Below are 19,585 nucleotides of genomic sequence, written 5' to 3'. Positions count from 1 at the left end.
CCAGCTTTTAGTTTTATTGATCTTTGCTATTGTTTCCTTCATTTCTTTTTCATTTATTTCTGATCTGATTTTTATGATTTCTTTCCTTCTGCTAGCTTTGGGGTTTTTTTGTTCTTCTTTCTCTAATTGCTTGAGGTGCAAGGTTAGGTTGTTTATTCTAGATGTTTCCTGCTTCTTAAGGTGGGCTTGTATTGCTATAAACTTCCCCCTTAGAACTGCTTTTGCTGCATCCCACAGGTTTTGGGTCGTTGTGTCTCCATTGTCATTTGTTTCTAGGTATTTTTTGATTTCCTCTTTGATTTCTTCAGTGATCACTTCATTATTAAGTAGTGTATTGTTTAGCCTCCATGTGTTTGTATTTTTTACAGATCTTTTCCTGTAATTGATATCTAGTCTCATGGCGTTGTGGTCAGAAAAGATACTTGATACAATTTCAATTTTCTTAAATTTACCAAGGCTTGATTTGTGACCCAAGATATGATCTATCCTGGAGAATGTTCCATGAGCACTTGAGAAAAATGTGTATTCTGTTGTTTTTGGATGGAATGTCCTATAAATATCAATTAACTCCATCTCGTTTAATGTATCATTTAAAGCTTGTGTTTCCTTATTTATTTTCATTTTGGATGATCTGTCCATTGGTGAAAGTGGGGTGTTAAAGTCCCCTACTATGAATGTGTTACTGTCGATTTCCCCTTTTATGGTTGTCAGTATTTGCCTTATGTATTGAGGTGCACCTATGTTGGGTGCATAAATATTTACAATTGTTATATCTTCCTCTTGGATCGATCCCTTGATCATTATGTAGTGTCCTTCTTTGTCTCTTCTAATAGTCTTTGTTTTAAAGTCTATTTTGTCTGATATGAGAATTGCTACTCCAGCTTTCTTTTGGTTTCCATTTGCATGGTATATCTTTTTCCATCCCCTTACTTTCAGTCTGTATGTGTCTCTAGGTCTGAAGTGGGTCTCTTGTAGACAGCAAATACATGGGTCTTGTTTTTGTATCCATTCAGCCAATCTGTGTCTTTTGGTGGGAGCATTTAGTCCATTTACATTTAAGGTAATTATCGATATGTGTGTTCCTATTCCCATTTTCTTAATTGTTTTGGGTTCGTTATTGTAGGTCCTTTCCTTCTTTTGTGTTTCTTGCCTAGAGAAGTTCCTTTAGCAGTTGTTGTAGAGCTGGTTTGGTGGTGCTGAACTCTCTCAGCTTTTGCTTGTCTGTAAAGGTTTTAATTTCTCCATCAAATCTGAATGAGATCCTTGCTGGGTAGAGTAATCTTGGTTGCAGGTTTTTCTCCTTCAACACTTTCAATATGTCCTGCCACTCCCTTCTGGCTTGCAGAGTTTCTGCTGAAAGATCAGCTGTTAACCTTATGGGGATTCCCTTGTGTGTTATTTGTTGTTTTTCCCTTGCTGCTTTTAATATGTTTTCTTTGTATTTAATTTTTGACAGTTTGATTAATATGTGTCTTGGCGTATTTCTCCACAGAGAGTCCCATATTTATCCTGTATGGGACTCTCTGTGCTTCCTGGACTTGATTAACTATTTCCTTTCCCATATTAGGGAAGTTTTCAACTATAATCTCTTCAAATATTTTCTCAGTCCCTTTCTTTTTCTCTTCTTCTTCTGGAACCCCTATAATTCGAATGTTGGTGCGTTTAATGTTGTCCCAGAGGTCTCTGAGACTGTCCTCAGTTCTTTTCATTCTTTTTTCTTTATTCTGCTCTGCAGTAGTTATTTCCACTATTTTGTCTTCCAGGTCACTTATCCATTCTTCTGCCTCAGTTATTCTGCTATTGATCCCATCTAGAGTACTTTTAATTTCATTTATTGTGTTGTTCATCGTTGCTTGTTTCATCTTTATTTCTTCTAGGTCCTTGTTAACTGATTCTTGCAATTTGTCCATTCTATTGTCCATTCTATCTCCAAGATTTCGGATCAACCTTACTATCATTATTCTGAATTCTTTTTCAGGTAGACTGCCTATTTCCTCTTCATTTGTTAGGTCTGGTGGGTTTTTATCTTGCTCCTTCATCTGCTGTGTGTTTTTCTGTCTTTTCATTTTGCTTATCTTACTGTGTTTGGGGTCTCCTTTTTTGCAGGCTGAAGGTTCGTAGTTCCTGTTGTTTTTTGTGTCTGTCCCCAGTGGCTAAGGTTGGTTCAGTGGGTTGTGTAGGCTTCCTGGTGGAGGGTACTAGTGCCTGTGTTCTGGTGGATGAGGCTGGATCTTGTCTTTCTGGTGGGCAGGTCCATGTCTGGTGGTGTGTTTTGGGGTGTCTGTAGACTTATTATGATTTTGGGCAGCCTCTCTGCTAATGGGTGGGGTTGTGTTCCTGTCTTGCTAGTTGTTTGGCATAGGATGTCCAGCACTGTAGCTTGCTGGTCGTTGAGTGAAGCTGGGTGCTGGCGTTGAGATGGAGATCTCTTGGAGATTTTTGCTGTTTGATATTATGTGCAGCTGGGAGGCCTCTTGTGGACCAGTGTCCTGAAGTTGGCTCTCCCACCTCAGAGGCACAGCACTGACTCCTGGCTGCAGCACCAAGAGCCTTTCATCCACAGGGCTCCTTAATTTGGGATGATTCTTGTCTATTCAGGTATTCCACAGATGCAGGGTATATCAAGTTGATTGTGGAGCTTTAATCCGCTGCTTCTGAGGCTGCTGGGAGAGATTTCCCTTTCTCTTCTTTGTTCTCACAGGTCCTAGGGGCTCAGCTTTGGATTTGGCCCCGCCTGTGCGTGTAGGTCGCCGGAGGGCGTCTGTTCTTTGCTCAGACAGGACGGGGTTAAAGGAGCCGCTGATTCGGAGGCTCTGGCTCACCCAGGCCGGGGGGTAGGGAAGGTCACGGAGTGCGGGGCGGGCCTGCAGCGGCAGAGGCCGGCGTGACGCTGCAGCCTGAGGCGCGCCGAGCGCTCTCCTGGGGGAGCCGTCCCTGGATCCCGGGACCCTGGCAGTGGCGGGCTGCACAGGCTCCCCGGAAGGGCGTGTGGCTAGTGACCTGTGTTCGCACACAGGCCTCCTGGCTGTGGCAGCAGCGGCCTTAGCGTCCCATGTCCGTCTCTGGGCTCCGCACTCTTAGCCGCGGCTCGCGCCCGTCCCTGGAGCTCTCTCAAGCAGCGTTCTTAATCCCCTCTCCTCGTGCACCAGGAAACAAAGAGGGACGTAAAAGTCTCTTGCCTCTTCGGCAGGTCCAGAACCCTCCCCGGACTCTCTCCCGGCCAGCCGTGGCGCACCAACGCCCTGCAGGCTGTGTTCACGCCGCCAACCTCAGTCCTCTCCCGGCGCTCCGACAAAAGCCGGAGCCTCAGCTCCCAGTCCCGCCCGCCCCGGCGGGCGAGCAGACAAGCCTCTCGGCTGGTGAGTGCCGGTCGGCCCGATCCTCTGCGCTGGAATCTGTCCGCTTTGCCCTCCGCACCCCTGTTGCTGTGCTCTCCTCCGCGGCTCCCAAGCTCCCCCACTCCGCCTCCCGAAGTCTCCACCCGCGAAGGGGCTTCCTAGTGTGTGGACACTTTTCCTCCTTCACAGCTCTCTCCCGCTGGTGCAGGACCCGTCCCTATCCTTTTGTCTCTGTTTAGTTTTTTCTTTTGCCCTAACCAGGTACGTGGGGGGTTCCTTGCCTTTTGGGAGGGCTGAGGTCTTCTGCCAGCGTTCAGTAGGTGCTCCGTAGGAGTTGTTCCACGCGTAGATGTATTTCTGGTGTATCTGTGGAGAGGAAGGTGATCTCCGCCTCTTACTCTTCCGCCATCTTCCCGGAAGTCCCAAGATTCTGAATTTTAAAAACAAACCTTTGTGAACCAGGACACGGTCTAATTATGCCCCATGGGGATAAAAGGAAGCTGGTTGCTAAGTGATTTTCCAAACCTGTTATTAAGGGCCACAGGGTAATTTTGTAAAGATTCACCTCTGCCTCAATCACAGGCATATGTTTAAATATTTTAGTATTAAGTTGCATTTATTGCAGCTTCCACTTGGGTTAGTCAAGCTACATATATTTACCATGAGCTAGGCAAACATTTCTTTGTTAAATTTTCTTTGAATGTACAACATGATAGCATCCTGAGTGATGCTTGTGAAGCTGGCCTAGGAAAGGGAAGTTGTCTTGTTTTCTTCTTTTTTTTTTTGCAATTAATCAGAAAAATTATCCCCTTCTGAAGTTGTCAGAGACAGAAAAAGAAGATCTTTATAAAGTGCAAAACACCTCTTACATTGTCCTTTTAAACACCAGGGTGATTTTCAGTGGCAGTACAGATCTGTTAGGGTGTACCTACATCTTTTTTTTTTTTTTTTTTTTAAGAGCAGCAATGAAACAGATCTACTAAAAAAAAAAAAAAGCACTGTTCTTGTCTCAGCTGCCTAATTTATGGGAACAGGATGCTAATGCGTGGCTGACACACGTGACCTCTCCAGTGGAAAATATGAAAATATTGTGTTTCCATGTTAACACACACCGAGAAGTAGTTGGTTGTCTGTTGACCTCACCTAAGTGGATGCTGTAATTATTGCTAAACCTCCCATCCTGCCCATTGACCCAAGCCTGGCAGTCTCTGTACCACATGCAGGAAATGTACTGGTAACAATTTCATGTGATTTTTTGAGGAAGGAAGAGCAGAAGACACAGGAAGAACAAAAGACAGAATCAAAATATTACAATTTGTCAAAATATGGACCCAATGACATTGCTTCCAACAATAAAATTAGTACAATTGTAACTATTACTATTACTAAATTGAATGGCCCACTTCTGTGTAACTGCGAGTCAACTCTGGGTCTCATGCTATGTGACATACATATCGTTGGTGCGCTTCAGCAACCTTTCTTTGTATTGCCAACTATAAATTGGTACTTTCCATCTACCTCTACAAGGATTAAATTATGAGCCACTGCAGCTGCTGACCTTCAACACTCCCTGAAAGGAGTTCAGGGTGGAGATCAGGAATGAGGCAATCTGTGCTCTGGGAAAAACTGGCAGAACTTCAGATGGTTAGATATTTTCAGGAGAAGATTTTATGAGCCCAACTGTTGCATCTCTTCATATATAGAAAAGCACTAAAATCCTTCATGGTGATGGCTGCTCCTCATGACTAGCAGCAACCTTCTGCAAAAACTATGTGCCTGACTGCATGTACTCCCCCTTCACCAAAATCACATATATACTGACCTGCCCCCCTACCTCTTTGGAGCAGTTTCTCAGAGCTATCGGAAATGCTGTCTCCCAGGCTATAGTCCTCACTTTGCCCCAAATAAAACTTAACTCACAACTCTCGTGTTGTGCTTTTTTTTCTTCAGTCAACAGTATTTTGCCCATTTCATTTATTCTCTTTGACCCTGAATCTTTCTCTGAATTATCCAGATTTGACCACTTCAAATATTGACAGGACTACGTAGTCTGAAATTTATCCTTGGTGCTTTAAAAACTCTTTGTTCCTCATTGGTTTTCCTCCTGTTGTTCTTACAGCAATTTCAACTACAAGTACTCCTTTGCATTGTTAGCTGTGCCTCTAAGGATGAGTCCTTCTCCTGCTCCCCTGCCTCGTTTTTCTTTGGCAATGCCCACGTTGTTGCTGTTCAAACCAGTCAACTTTTAGTGATATCTTGGTTAGTAATAGGCTCTTCGTGTCTCTTCCTAAATGGAATTTCGGAAGATCATCTCTACCAAGTCCTATTGGATCTGGCAGGCATTCACAGTCATCTGACTTGTAATAGATATGGGAACAAATTTAAATATAGACAAACACAAAAGTTGGCAGGGGTGGGGACATCAAATAGGTGCTTGCCAGAGAGGTTATCTTCACCCTGAAGCATTTGAAAGCAAACAAGAAACTGGTTAGGACCATAATAATAAACATAATCATCATATATTCTAATTCTTTCCTAGAAAATTCACTACCATGAATGACTGAATTTGCTATGACTAGACTGTATAAAAATAATATTTGTTGGGTGCTTTGTGGCTTTACACGTATTTTCCTCTGTTTCCCTATAGCACTGAATTTTAGCAAATGAGGATGTTGTAAAGCTTCAAAACCTGAGGTTGGTTATTTAGTGACTTTGACAAGCCGGACAGATTGTGTTTGGTTACTTCTTTTTATAAATATCTTAAAACACTTACCCGCATTGGCAAAGACTAAGTTAGCCTACTTAGCTGAATTTAAATTAATCCTTTTGTGCAGAAAAATAAAACAAAGCTCATGTGGGTAAGGACACTGTGGGTGCTGTGAGGACATTTACTGAAGTAAATGTAAATTTTCTTTTAGGAAGGCGTATTCATATAGCCAAGTATATAAATTTTAGAAATGCAAAATGTTCTGACCGAAGATCTTCATTCTAGTCACCAAATCATACCCACTTTGAAAATAGCCTCAAAATACAAGCTAAGACTTATCTCTAAGTTGAACATCAAGATAAAAATAGAGGGGAAAATAAAATGTTTTTCAATACCTTCTCCAGAATGCATCAGAAGGTCAAGAGAAGTCAAGGAATTGAGCAATTAATGTTTAATTAGGAACACAAGAAATTTGTTCAGAAAACAAATAGACCAATTGCAAAATCCCTGTTTGAGTAATCAGGTGAAATAATAATAACAGTAGATTAAAAAAAAACTTGTTGAGAGCTTATTATGTGTGATACAAATGTCTGCAATCAGAGACAAATTGGCCACCTGCAGATTCTGAACAACTGAATAGATGTTTTGTTTGGTCGTGCAGTTAAAAACAATTTTAATGCCATTTAAAAGCCAGAATCTTTGAAGTTAAAAAAAAAATCAAGATATGCGTCTTCTCTGACAACTCTGAAGATCTGGCAGCATTAGACCCATATTTTTGTGCTGCAAGCATGGGGCCCCTGAGTTGTGGCCATTTCACCAAAGCTTTGTGAAACTCTCATTCCCTCGTGCACAGCACCCCTGCTCCTTGCCCTGCAAGCTTTTGAGTTTGTGATTTAACATGGAGAGTGTTCAGCTTACAGAATATATCAAGATCAGATACTGAATGTTTCCTTCCGCCTTTGAAGCAAATTCTATACATTGGTAGAACAAAGATAGAATGCTAAAGGCCTCAAAGTTCCTGGGAAATGACAGGAGAAAGAGTAAAATAAAACTTTTACAAGGAAAGGCTCTCCCCTCCTGGCGGATAATGATTTTGCTGTCCGTGTTCAGCAGAACCTACAACTGCTTTATGCTCCTTAATGGTGATAATTAGTGTATAGAAAGCCCTTCAATTTGACTTCTGGAATTCCTTTTATTTTGCAGGTTTCAGATCACTTTTAATTGTGGACCTTGAGGTTTTCTGGGTCTGACCTTTCTATAGCTTTTAGCTGGGTCTTCTGGCTTTTGGTTAATAAGCCTGTGACTACATGAATTTCAACAGATGTTCCTTGATGTTCCTTTTTTTCATGTTATCTTTTACTAGAAAAAATACAAACAGGAACTATTGATTAAAATATATAGGTTTTTAATTCACTGGACTTAATTTGGGTGAATTTATATAATTGAAATTATTTTGAACAGTGTTGTTCTCTATAATCTTAACAAAGTTTATTGAATTTAAGGTTCTGCCTCTATATGGTTGCAATACACATTTTATTTTGCATTATTTCTCATAATCATCTTGGGGGAAATTGTGTCACTTTTAATTCCCTCTTTGCTGTATTTTATGCTGCTTTTAAGAAGGAAATGTTTGACATGCAATTAAAGCAAAATCATAAATGCCCACATCTTCTTTAGTGAAGAACTTTAGCCTGGTCATTAAAGAATTATAAAGTCTAAATATATAAAAGAGTGCTTGGATTTCTCTCAAAACACAGTATGAATTCGTCAGTAAAAGAATGTAAGCCCAGAAATACATATTAACATGTCCTTTTTCTAATTTCATTTAAATTGCATCCATGCATATAGACAGATTTATAAGAAAGGTGGGATACGTATGGAACAGAACTGGAAAAATATGGCAAATAATAATATCTAAAATATTACAAGTAAAATCGACTGGAGTAGGTATAAAAGACTATAGGTTTTTATTTCTTGTCTATGTTATGGAGAGTAGAATCATCTTTTTCATTTAAGCAACCTGCTAGATACTTTTGTGTTTGTGCTTCTTGCTTGGATTTTGGAATTTGGCTGGTACTGGGTCCCAGGTAGCCTCTGGTGAATTCACAAGCTAGCCCATATCCTGAGAGAGAAACTGAGCAACAGCTCTTTCCCTACTCACATCATAGTCACTCTTGTTACTACAGAAAAATCCCAAAGAGGGAGAGCAACCAGAGATTGTTGGGGTAAATTGATAGCAGCCATGATCAAGGTTTGAGGAGTGAAAGAAAAAAGTCGTAGGTCAGCATTTTGTGTTTTTCCAGGCATCATCTGGTCCACCAGTGTTTTATTGGTGCTGGACAATTTTCATCATTCACACCTGTGCTTGTCAGGAGCTCCTTATCTTTCCCACCACATTCTACCCATTGGGTGAGGCTGCCCAAATCACACCAGGCCAAGAACATATACTTTAAAAAAGTCCTCATCCGCACTCATTTCACAGAACACTAAAGAGAAGAGCCAGGCAAAGAAGAGGTGTCTCTAATCCTGCTCTCTGATTTTTGGAGGCTCCGATTAAAGCCTGAATTATGTGGGAAATGCATCGTGTCTATGATGTTTGCTAACACCCTTTTGTGTGGGGAAACAGTTTTCTCTGTACTACCCAGTTTCTAAAACTCCCCTCCTCAAACAATATGAAGAAAAACTCCGTATGACAAGACATTTAAATCTATCAGTAAAATTTTCTTGTATGTTTCTGCTTTGTCTGTATGTACATATAACTGAAACCAGTACATCCTCATTAGCAAAGCTATATTATGCAATGGATAGATTCTCCTTAAGGTTCTCCAAAACCTCATTATGGTTTAAATAAGCCACAAACACAATGACTGCCTGTCTTCCTTTGGCCTGATTACCTGGAGTGTGTGTTTAGTTAGCTGTTTATGAAATCTTCTATTACCCAAGCCTGTTGACTGATCCATCATTCTCTGACTAGGTGTCTGTTCTCTCTTCCTTTTTGCTGATCACAGAGGCGCAGCCCGGTAAGAATCCTCAACATTTTTACCTTAAACATGTATAGAGATAATTCTTGCCTAGGCAAGGTGGCCAGGTTGGCTTCTTGTTAAATTTATGATAACCCCGTATGAACGAGGCAGATGAATTAGGTTTAGTGGCTGAAAGTCTCTGGTCTTATATGTGTCAAGAGCATGTTTTAGGATCATCAGAGCACTTTTCCATAACAAATTAAACTAATACATAGGTACCCCAACTCCTAGTGCTAAATGTAAAAAACGTGGTGTGTGTGTGTGTGTGTGTGTGTGTACAAGGTCTGGAGATTGTCCAGAAATCACCATAGAAACTTATAGCAAGGTGATAATAAAGAATAAGAAAACTGTAAGGCAAGTTAGGAAAGAATTTGTAAACCACATTGTTTTTAAGCCTGAATTTAACATAAGTCCCTGGACCATAACTCAAATTGTTCAGTGTACTGATATACAGTCATACACAATCATAATTTCTATCTTGGGAGGAAGAGACATACTTTCAAGTCAATCTTTCTAGGCTGTCACATATATATTCATCACTGAAGGCAAATCAGTATTAGTTTGCATTGCTCAAAGTAAATCTGTTATTTTCCTCAGTGTGATAAATTTGAGGCAACAAGAAGAAGAGACTTTGCTATGTTTGAAATGACCCGGACCTGCCCAGTCAGTCCCTTGAGAGAGGAAATGGAACTGAAACAATGCTGTCAGAAAGTAGGCCTATGCCAATTTGATCAGTCAATTACTACTTGAGACAAATACCCTGCGCCAGCTGACAAGCTGTGGTTCTCTGTTTAAGCCACGTAGTTGATGATCAAAGATAACACCTACAGGGACTATGTGGCTGATTCCAATCCAGCAGTGGGGTCACAGCTCAGATTATGACAAGTTACTCCTTTTTAAAAAAAAAGAAAAAGAGTGAATTAACTAAGGCAAAATGCAGGAAGTCTATTCACAGTCTACCTATAAAGACAGTCCTTGAAAGGAAGAAAATGTGGTTGCTTGGGGAGGAGAAGGTTTCAGGATTCAATAGGCTTTTTTCCTGAATGTGCTTTATGTGGTCGACATCACCTTAACCTTGTTCTAGACTTGTCCTGTTTCGACAGCAAGGCCATCAAAATCTGTATGCCGGATCATGGGACAACGGGACTTTCGTTTCTGTTGCTAATGGTTTCCTGCTTATTGTTTGAACATCTGTTCCTTTCTAAATTGATATGATTTTATTCTTTCTAATTTCTAAACAACAGTTTTCTTGAATATTTCTGCCATGTCTTTCTTCCTCTTCACTGATGATTGTTCATTCATACGGAATATTTAATAAAATATTACAGAGGCTTCTTGTCTAGTGCCTCTCAACAATAAACATCTATCAAATGAATTGATACACTGGGAAATGATGAATACCAATGAACACCAAAGAAGCTTTGTATCTTTCTTGGTTTCATGAATATTACATTATAAATAAAGGGGTAAGACAGAGACCAAAAGGTCTTCAATACAGCTTCTGGGGTCCCCTAACTCCTGAATTTCAGGTCTCACTATACTAGATAGGTCCTATTCCCTCAGTGTCAACCTCGTGATTGACTACTTGGACCTAACGTCTCCACCTGATCTTTTCCTTCAGACCTTATTAACAAAAATCTGACAATCTGAGGCTCTCCAACCTAGAAAAACATTTTAACTCCATTTAAACAATTTGTTCTCTTATTATTTTGTTTACAGAGTCTTATTTTCCAAAAGCCAACCCACATCAAAACTCCTATAATGACCATAACTGATTTAAATGATCATATTTGTTTTAAATATTTATTAATTTAAATGAACATGTTAACTTACACATACTGATTTAAAGTGTTTATCTATTAAAATAAATAAAATATTTATTAAAAAGTTTTTACTAATAATGTATAATAATCTCTATATAGCACATACATGCAAGTCACTAAAAAACATCTAGTGGATCTTATTCAGTCTGAAACTGCTCCTCTATTGTAAATGAGTTCAAAATGAGATAAAATTCTGATAAATCCTTAGGAAAGAGGGAAAGAACCTTCTTATAGGTCTGTTACAGAGGTGCTACATCTTGTCCTGAGTTGTTTATGTTATCATTTGAGAGAAGAAAACATCTGTGACCACCATGTTGAGCCTTCACCAAAGTAGGAAAGTATAAAAAAATGTGTTTGATTATCACCCACCAAACTCATAGTCATACCCTTTTGAAAACTTTATTATACTTCCACTTCCCCAACCTGAGCTCTGCCCCTGTCATTCTCCTAAGGAGGCCCCGCCAAGCCATGTCCCATCTTATGAGGCCACGCTTCTAGTGGTCTGCTTTTCTGGAAGCATCACATGCTAAGGACCTTTCACAGCAGTTTTGAATCAAAACTTGAATCAATCTTCTGTTGTCAAAATAATTTTCTCCTAGGGCCTTATAAATCTGAAAATGACCTTCTCAGATTATTCCTGACAGGGAAATTGTCATTCCTATAGAATCACAGTGCCTTGAGCTAAAGGAATGACACCCAATTGACACCCAATTGATAGGTTGGTGCCCCCATGGCAGGCAAGTGAAAGAAATTGGGGTAGGAAGGGCGGGTGGGAAAGAATGGAATTCTCTGGTTCCCTGAATAGAACAGCCCACTCAGTGGTAGTACCTTCAAGTTTTCCTTCTTTTTAACATTTTCCACGTGTATCTTTAAAAATTGCATTCGTAACTAATGACTGTTTCTACAAGCAACTTATGGACCCCATCTGATAAGAGCAGAGAGTACTCCTCATACAGTCTGTAATTTTTAAACATTAAACATAAGTTAAACATGGATATACTTTCTTGACTGCTAGATTTCAAGGGTTTTTTTTTAATAGACTATTCAATATTTGCTTTAATTTACCAAATCTACCCAGGTAAGGGTTTTCTTCTGGTTTGGAAGACTTATTGTTTACTCTCTTTCCTCTCTGTAATCTTTGAATAAAATGAAAAATTGATTTATATGTGTGTGTCTACAATTTCCAACTTGAATGCAATTCTGAGAAAAAAATTCATTTTTCCCCAACTGCATTTCTTTGAGTTCAGTTTAATTGAAATGACAGAAATATACATATTGTACATAACATATATGTGGTCTTAAACCTTATAGTGTCTATTTCTAATTCTAGGGTGCAATTAAAAGGAACTTATCCAGTAAGTATATCTTAGCTACCAGAAATAGAGTACGATTCAAAAGAAGGAACAGTTCCTTGGATCTTGGAGCATATATACATTCGACTTATACACTCTTGGGCTTGATTTTTAAGGCTTCTAAATGTCTTACTCTTACAGCAAAGAAATCTTGTAATGATAAAAGAAATCTTGTAATGATAAAAGGGCTCTGTGGGTTCTGAATGACTAATGTTTAGATCCTGAAAGTGAATATGTTTTGGGGTAAACATTGCTATTTTCTTCCTATATTTGTCAACTCTTACTGTATCATTTGACTTTAGAAATGAATTTAATCAAGTGTGTGTTTGCTGATTGGGGTAGGGAGAGGAGGAGGGCTGAAGGAACTGAAGGTAGATGCAACTTACCCATTTTTGTGTTATTTGATGTGAAAATCTTAGTAAACCAAAGCGATATGAACTAGGTTATAATATACCTGTGGCATGATTTTCTTCTGCTGCATACAGCACGTTCTAGGAAATTTTAAATGAATGGTTCCTAGTTAAAGGTATAACATTTTCTTGGCATTTCAAGAAAAGAACAGGCAGAGAATGCTGGATTCATGCACTATGTACATATGGCCTGGCTTAGTATTCTCTTATGGTAATTGAAAAGCAGAACTGATCAAGGCAGCAGGCATTGAAAGAATGGTGTGCTATTCCACTAAGCTCTACAGTGTACACATCTTCCATTTGCTGGCTTATCATGGTAATTCTCTGGTTAACTAGTTTTATAAATGCCAAAGAAAATGCTACTACATATGCCTAATATATGGCTGTTGCATTGCCAGGGGAGAGGGTTTGTTTTGCAAAGTTTTCACATGGAGTTGCTTATTGATGGGACTTAAATCTCTAAGTGTTTCCAAACATAGCTCATAAGACATAAAAGAAAAAACATGGTAAAAATATGCCTAAAAATTCCCTTTGTCCTGTGCGTCAGGTGAAGAAATAGCGAGACCCAGGCGTTCCACACCAACTCCAGAACTCATAAGGTGAGCATGAAAAACACTAGTTGTGTTTTATGCAAGGCATCATGCACTGTTAACAATGAAACAAATCTCCTTTGGGCTAAAGTCTCAGCATCTAATAACAAAGGGCCTGCCCATATGTGTATGTCACAGCAGTTTCAAATATGTTATCATTTCTCCTAAGTGCAGCCTGAGGGAGATCTTTAGGAAGGTACCCTGTAGTCATCTAAAGTAACATCTATCAGAATATGGAGCCCCTCACTAATGAGAGGATTAAACGTCTACATGAAGATGTCATTTGGTGTCTGGAATGCTGATCTGAAATATGATTATATTGCCTTACAAAGAGTAGCCTGTTTAGCTGGCTACAATTTTGTGATACGTTCTACCTGCCACACACCAAAGGAATCTTCTATTTTGTTTTTTGTTTTTGGCAAAGCATTGTGTTTTACACTGTGTAATCCTTGGGATAAGTAAGTATTGTGCACATAAGCAATGTTTCCCCCAAAGACTCCTATTTCTATCTAAAGGCTGGATCCTTTTAACTTTCCCTCCTTCTCTAACCCCTCCCCTCTCCTCTTCACCTCTTATCCCCCAACACACACAGAACTCATGAGGATCAATGAAGGGAATCAGGTCTGGGGAAGAAATGGAGATAATTATGCAGCTTTTCTTTAATAATCAGTTTAAGTAATAATTAGTAGACAGGATGAGCGTCTAACTTACTACCTGTCTTTCCCCCCTGATTTCTCAATGCTCTTCTTTTTCTAATGTGCAGTATTAAGGTATTAAGAAGTTATAATTAGTCAACTGTGTGGGGCGGTCAGGGGAGGATGGAAGTTAGAAGCTGGTAGACTCAGTTTCTTATTCAAACACAAACTTCCTGGTGGCTTGTTTCTTAACTTCCCTGTGCCTGACTTTCACTAATCATAAACCCACATTAACTACAACACAGAGATGTGGTGAAGACAGATATAAATGGTTTTTGAGATCTTAAGAGAAGAAGGTACTTTGCAATAAACTGTTATCTTTAATAATCTCTTCTAGGTATAGAGACTCAGATGCTTTGAAAGAGTTTCTCTCTTCATCTTATTTCTGTTGGACCAGCCCCTTGGGCCCCCGTTGAGAATGAGGGACCTTACCTCCTACTGATCCTTTTGTCCATAAACATTTGACCTCTTCATAAATATACTTTTTAGCCCCTCAGGAGCTTGAGTACATACATATATATGTACATAAGTGCACACACATACATCGGCCTTACTGTGGAAAATATTTGAAAGCTTTATATCTTTTTTAACATTAATATTTCCTTTCTCTATGTTTTGCTGTAATGTGTGTGATTCAGCAGAAAACCTCCAGATGACACCATGGCACTTGCTCCCCTCTTTGGCCCACCATTAGAATCAGCTTTTGATGAACAGAAGACAGAAGGTAGGAAAAACTCTGTATATCTGTAGATTTGTTTTTCCTTTCAATGAAGTATAACTTACCTAGAGTAAATGTGTTTTGAGGCATGTTTGTAATGTATCACCAGATCTTCATGTGAAAGGATAGTTCTGATCTAGGTGTGCTCTCAGCATGGGAATTTGGTTTGCAGACCTCTAGCATTTCAGGATTTGAAACTTTACTTCCAGAAGTAGCTAAGAGCTAACAAGTTCACTCTTCAAAAGAGGTCAATAAGAATTACTGCAAATCTCTACAACTCCCTGGATGGGGAATAAGTGTTCTATTAGCCAAACAGCCATTATTATGGAGCCAGACCTTCAAATTCCCCATCATAGTCACTGTCATTGTGATATAGCCTCTTTGACCACGTTTTCTCCCTTGTCGACCTCATCAGTGAAGGTGTCAATTGTCTTACTCACACAATAGACACTGTTTGCAGGTTCAAGACCCAGGAATGACCTTAAATCATTTAGCAACTTAGAAATAAAATGTTATGGGAGAAATATCATTTTGGCTGTTATTGTTGGGTTTACCTATTAAATATTTATTCCTAGAATTAAATATTTTAACTTTTAAACATTAACCATTTTTGGATGGCTGTGAGTAATGTATACCTTGCTGACATAAAAGAAACTCTTTATGAAAGGGATCTCATCTATTCCTAAAATGTATTTATGTCCAATGCATGGATCTCCAGCAGCTATATATTTGATAATATGGGATGTTTTTATAGAAATCATTTGATTTAAGACCCCTATGGTTATGTACAATCAAAGATGATTTTTCTAGGACCAATTGGTGAAGGAAATTAGATATAAGTGTTAAGGACAACAAGACTTGAAAGCATAGTACGTAGGCTAAGATACAGTGACAAAGAGACTCCAAAGTACAGTGAATTAAACAAGATAGAATTTTATTTCTGTTTCATGTAAACAGCCTCGAAGTACACAATGTAGGACTGGTTGGGTGGCTCCTCTATCCTCCGCATGTGGCCTTCATCTCTGGGTGCAAGGGGGCTGCTCCAGCTCTCACCATCAGAAGAAGGGGGGCCAGGGGAGGACCCATGGAACTCACTGTCAATTCTTGTAAGAGCAAAACCTGGAAGAGAGACACATCACTTCCAACCAGAGCCCATCAGAAAGAATTTAGTGCCATATGGCCTGCTTAACTTTAACTGTAGAAGAAATGGAGAATGGATCCTGGGAGACAGCTAGCAGCCAGCCACAGCTGAATGTTTTTCAACAATGTAGTTAGCAAAGTGTATAAAGAACATCCCTAAATACTCCTTCAGTGATTTAAATGTCTACAACTTAGAATCCATAAATAAAGGTGGCCCTGCGGTGAGGTTCTCAGTTATCTTATTAACCGATCTGTGATCAGTCTCACTTTTAATGACATAAAGTCATGTGTAGTGACTGAAGGTGGGGTTTAATTTGTTGCATTTGAATCTACCTATTAAAAAATCCCATAACATTATATAAACCTGATAGACAAAATAAAAAACAGTTCGTAAAAATCAAAGTGGTGTCCCACACTGCATCTACAAAAAACCAAATGCTACATCACATCTTTGGAGAATGTGTGCTTTCATGTTAAAACAAAACAGAGCTAAGACCATCATTGAGGTTTGTGGTGGAGAGGAGATACACACCTGAACTTGTCAATGAGCCTGTCTTGATTGTTCTTTAGGTGGTTTCAGCCCCTGAAGTTCTGTAAAGTTCCAACATTTGCACCGAACATACTAGCTCTTCCAATATCTGCACCTACTTTTCTTATCTACTCACTCTTACTTTCTTTATTGATTCTTCTATCACTAGTTTACAAGGCCTGAGAGGAAAGTGGATATTTTTGGAGTTAGGAATGCACGCCTGAGATCAGATCTTAGCTCTGCTACTTTCACCATGTATGTCATTGAGCAAGTTGTTTAATCACTGTAATCTTTGGTTTCCTCAATATCAACCACATGGTGGTGAGGTGAGGACTAAAATATATCATAATAGCTACTGGCCTTGTGATAAGTGTTTTACATGTATTTTATATACATTATATTTATATACATTACCTCCTTTAATCCTTTTAGTAACTCTTTGAGATTGCTCTTATTATCTCTACACTGAAGGAAGGGAAGTTCAGAGGTTACACGAATTGCCCAAGGTCCTAGAGTAAGCATAGAGGCTGGATTCAAATCCACATCCAACTGACTTCCCAGCCTGTTTTACAACCTAATGAATTACAAGCAGTACTTACACAGACCTGGCACATGATAGGTGCTGAGAAGAGCTAGTTCATTACATTGTTACCATGGCAACAACCAAAAAAAAAAAAGAAGAAATATTAGATTCAGTGCCCTTAGGCCTAATACCTAATTGCCCTGATTTACTTTAGATGCCTAAGGACTTATTTATTTTTCTGGTTCTCTTAATATGTTCACCAAACATTTTTTGAATAATTTGATTTCTCTTTATGATACTGTAAAAGGATTGTTTAAAGACCCCGTAAGATGCTTTAAAGGTGGGAACCACTGTACAGAATTCAGGCATCTTCATTCTTGAAGCCTATTCATAGCAAACTTTAAATAAACCAACTTAAAACAAATGTCCATGGGAGTAATGCCTGGATTTTCAAGTGGGTGCCAGAAAGGAGCCAGTACATGTATTGACATTTAGAATGTCCTTAAGTGACCAACCAGGAAAAGAATGCAGACGCTCTATTTTGCAAGTTTTTATTTAGCTATATGTGCACACACAGACACCCCCTGCGCACATGTGTGTGTGTGCACGCACACACACACACACACACACACTCTGCTCCTATGTCCATTCCCTGCTTGAAAAGAATGAGGATCAACACATCTCTAAATTAATTTGCTAGGACTGAGGGAAGACAGAAGTAATTTTGTGAAACTCAACTTTAAATTGAAATTTTAAGTTCTAAACTCAGGAAGTTTCTTTTTTGAACTCACCCTGGGAAATTTTCTTTTTATGTTTCCAGTTCTTTTAGATCAGCCTGAGATATGGGGTCCAGGCCAACCAGTTAATCCAAGCACGGAGTCGCCAAAGTTAACAAGGCCTTTTCCCACTGGAAGTAAGTTATGGGTCTGCTCTGTCTGGAAAAATAAGTGACTCATTTTACTGTCTGCCTGCATAGTGAAATTAGGCAACCCTTACAAAGTCTACATAAGCCACATTTGGACTGTTTAACATTAAGAAGAGATGTTATCCTGATAAGCTTTAGAGTTACAGGGACCTAGGACAGTTGGTTGAGACAGGAATAATGTCATAAATAAAGCAGAATAAGTAACTTGGAATCTATAGCTTCTTCTGACGTCCCACAGGCTCATTCATTCGTTCAATAGGTTTATGTAGGAGTGATAAGCAAGTGAACTAAAGACCCTGCTATTCTCCAGGCATGGGCTAGCACACAACACAGAGGTAACCAAATCAGATAAGGTCTCTGCTAGGCCTACAGAACAACTGAGGCTACAGAGAACAGAGAGGACACATTGAGAGGAAAGAGTGATAATTGGAGAGCAAAAGAAATGATGCCATATGGTAGAGCGAAGCTGAGATAGGAGATCAGGGCAATTTCATCTCAAAGCAAAGAGAGCCATCATCTCCACTTATTCCAGAATACCCCCAACCCTTACTCCAGGTGGCTGGCGAAAGAAGTCCTGAAGAAAAAAGTGAACTCATCAAATCTACCAAATATAGCAGTGAGAGGAAAACATACATTTAAAGAAAGAATAAGAAAACAGCGTACCTGTTGAAATTCTTAACTTTGGCCCACAAAGTGACAAGCCCAGTTCAGAAGGATGAGTCTCTGGGTTGGGGCTATAATACAATACTTTTTCTATCTCATGGATTTTTTTTAGCTATAATTTCATCAAAGGAATCTGTTCATTCTTCCTTGATCCAAATCATTTTGCTTCAGTCTTTCAAAAATATACTCAAAATTTAAGACATATAACTTTGAGAAATCTTTCCAGACTCCATCCAAGCCATAATATCCTGACTCTATTAAAAAAAAACCCAAGCTGTTCTCATTGTACTTGATCATACTCTGGACAGTAATTGCCTGTGACCATGATCTTCATTCATTCAGTAGTAAATTCCTTGAGGCCAGAGGCTCGTTGTAGTCAAACCCACGTCCTTCATTCCTAGTACAGGACATGGGGCCTCATTGGTACTTGAGGCATATTGAACAAAGGAACGAATGAATGAAATGATGGTGTTATTGTTGTTACCATCTGACTTTCTCTTGACAAATTCTTATCATAAAGTGGAAGAATCTGAATGAGTCCTGCTTCAATCCCTTAGCTTTGAACTTTAAAGAAGATGGATTGTTAATGGCTATTCCTTTTCCAATAGCAGAAGTATGAGCGAAAGCCCCAATCCTGCCTACCTAGGGAATACTGTGTAACTTAGGGAGAGTGTGATCAGCAATGCTTGGCTTCTTATCTCCTGGCAGCACCTCCACCACTGCCTCCAAAACACGTACCAGCCACTCCACCCCGAACAGGCTCCCCCTTAACAACTGGACCAGGTAAGCTTTATTTTTTCTGCTCTGGGATGACGTGGCAATCAGCAGTGGCCCCGTACCTCAACATGCTCTTGATGTGTTGGAAGCTATAGGCTAGACTAAACATGAAACTGTTTGCGTTTAGTTTCATTGCCATTACATTTCACTATGTAGACTTCTTTTAAAGTATCACTCCCAGGTTTCACAAAAGGGTTCACTTTCCTAACTCATGTTTTCTCTGTATAATGTTGTTGAACAAAGGCCACATTTACTTGTGAGATGGAAGAAAACAAACTCAATATCAAAAGTCATTGTTCAATTGACATCTCATTTCATTGGATCTCACTGTAATGATTTACAAATTAAAAGGCATAATTTGTATTGTTCCAA

General features: G+C 39.3%; 1 protein-coding gene across 23 annotated transcripts in view; it reads left to right on the top strand.

Moving 5' to 3' along the window:
* SGIP1 (SH3GL interacting endocytic adaptor 1) overlaps positions 1–19,585 on the top strand; it is a 222,204-nt gene that overhangs the window by 133,573 nt on the left and 69,046 nt on the right. For 22 of the 23 annotated variants that reach the window (XM_049698175.1, XM_033407538.2, XM_049698214.1 and 19 more), the window contains 5 exons: positions 12,222–12,246; positions 13,201–13,252; positions 14,577–14,662; positions 17,669–17,761; positions 19,145–19,219. In XM_049698175.1, coding sequence (XP_049554132.1) covers positions 12,222–12,246; positions 13,201–13,252; positions 14,577–14,662; positions 17,669–17,761; positions 19,145–19,219 — 331 coding nt within the window. The remainder of the gene's footprint in view (positions 1–12,221; positions 12,247–13,200; positions 13,253–14,576; positions 14,663–17,668; positions 17,762–19,144; positions 19,220–19,585) is intronic. The other variant, XM_049698178.1, reaches the window with a different exon arrangement.

This window comes from Orcinus orca, chromosome 1 (assembly GCF_937001465.1).
Source record: "Orcinus orca chromosome 1, mOrcOrc1.1, whole genome shotgun sequence".
Lineage (NCBI taxonomy): Eukaryota > Metazoa > Chordata > Mammalia > Artiodactyla > Delphinidae > Orcinus > Orcinus orca.
Note: the sequence above shows the minus strand (reverse complement) of the source record. Positions and strands in the feature narration are given on the sequence as shown.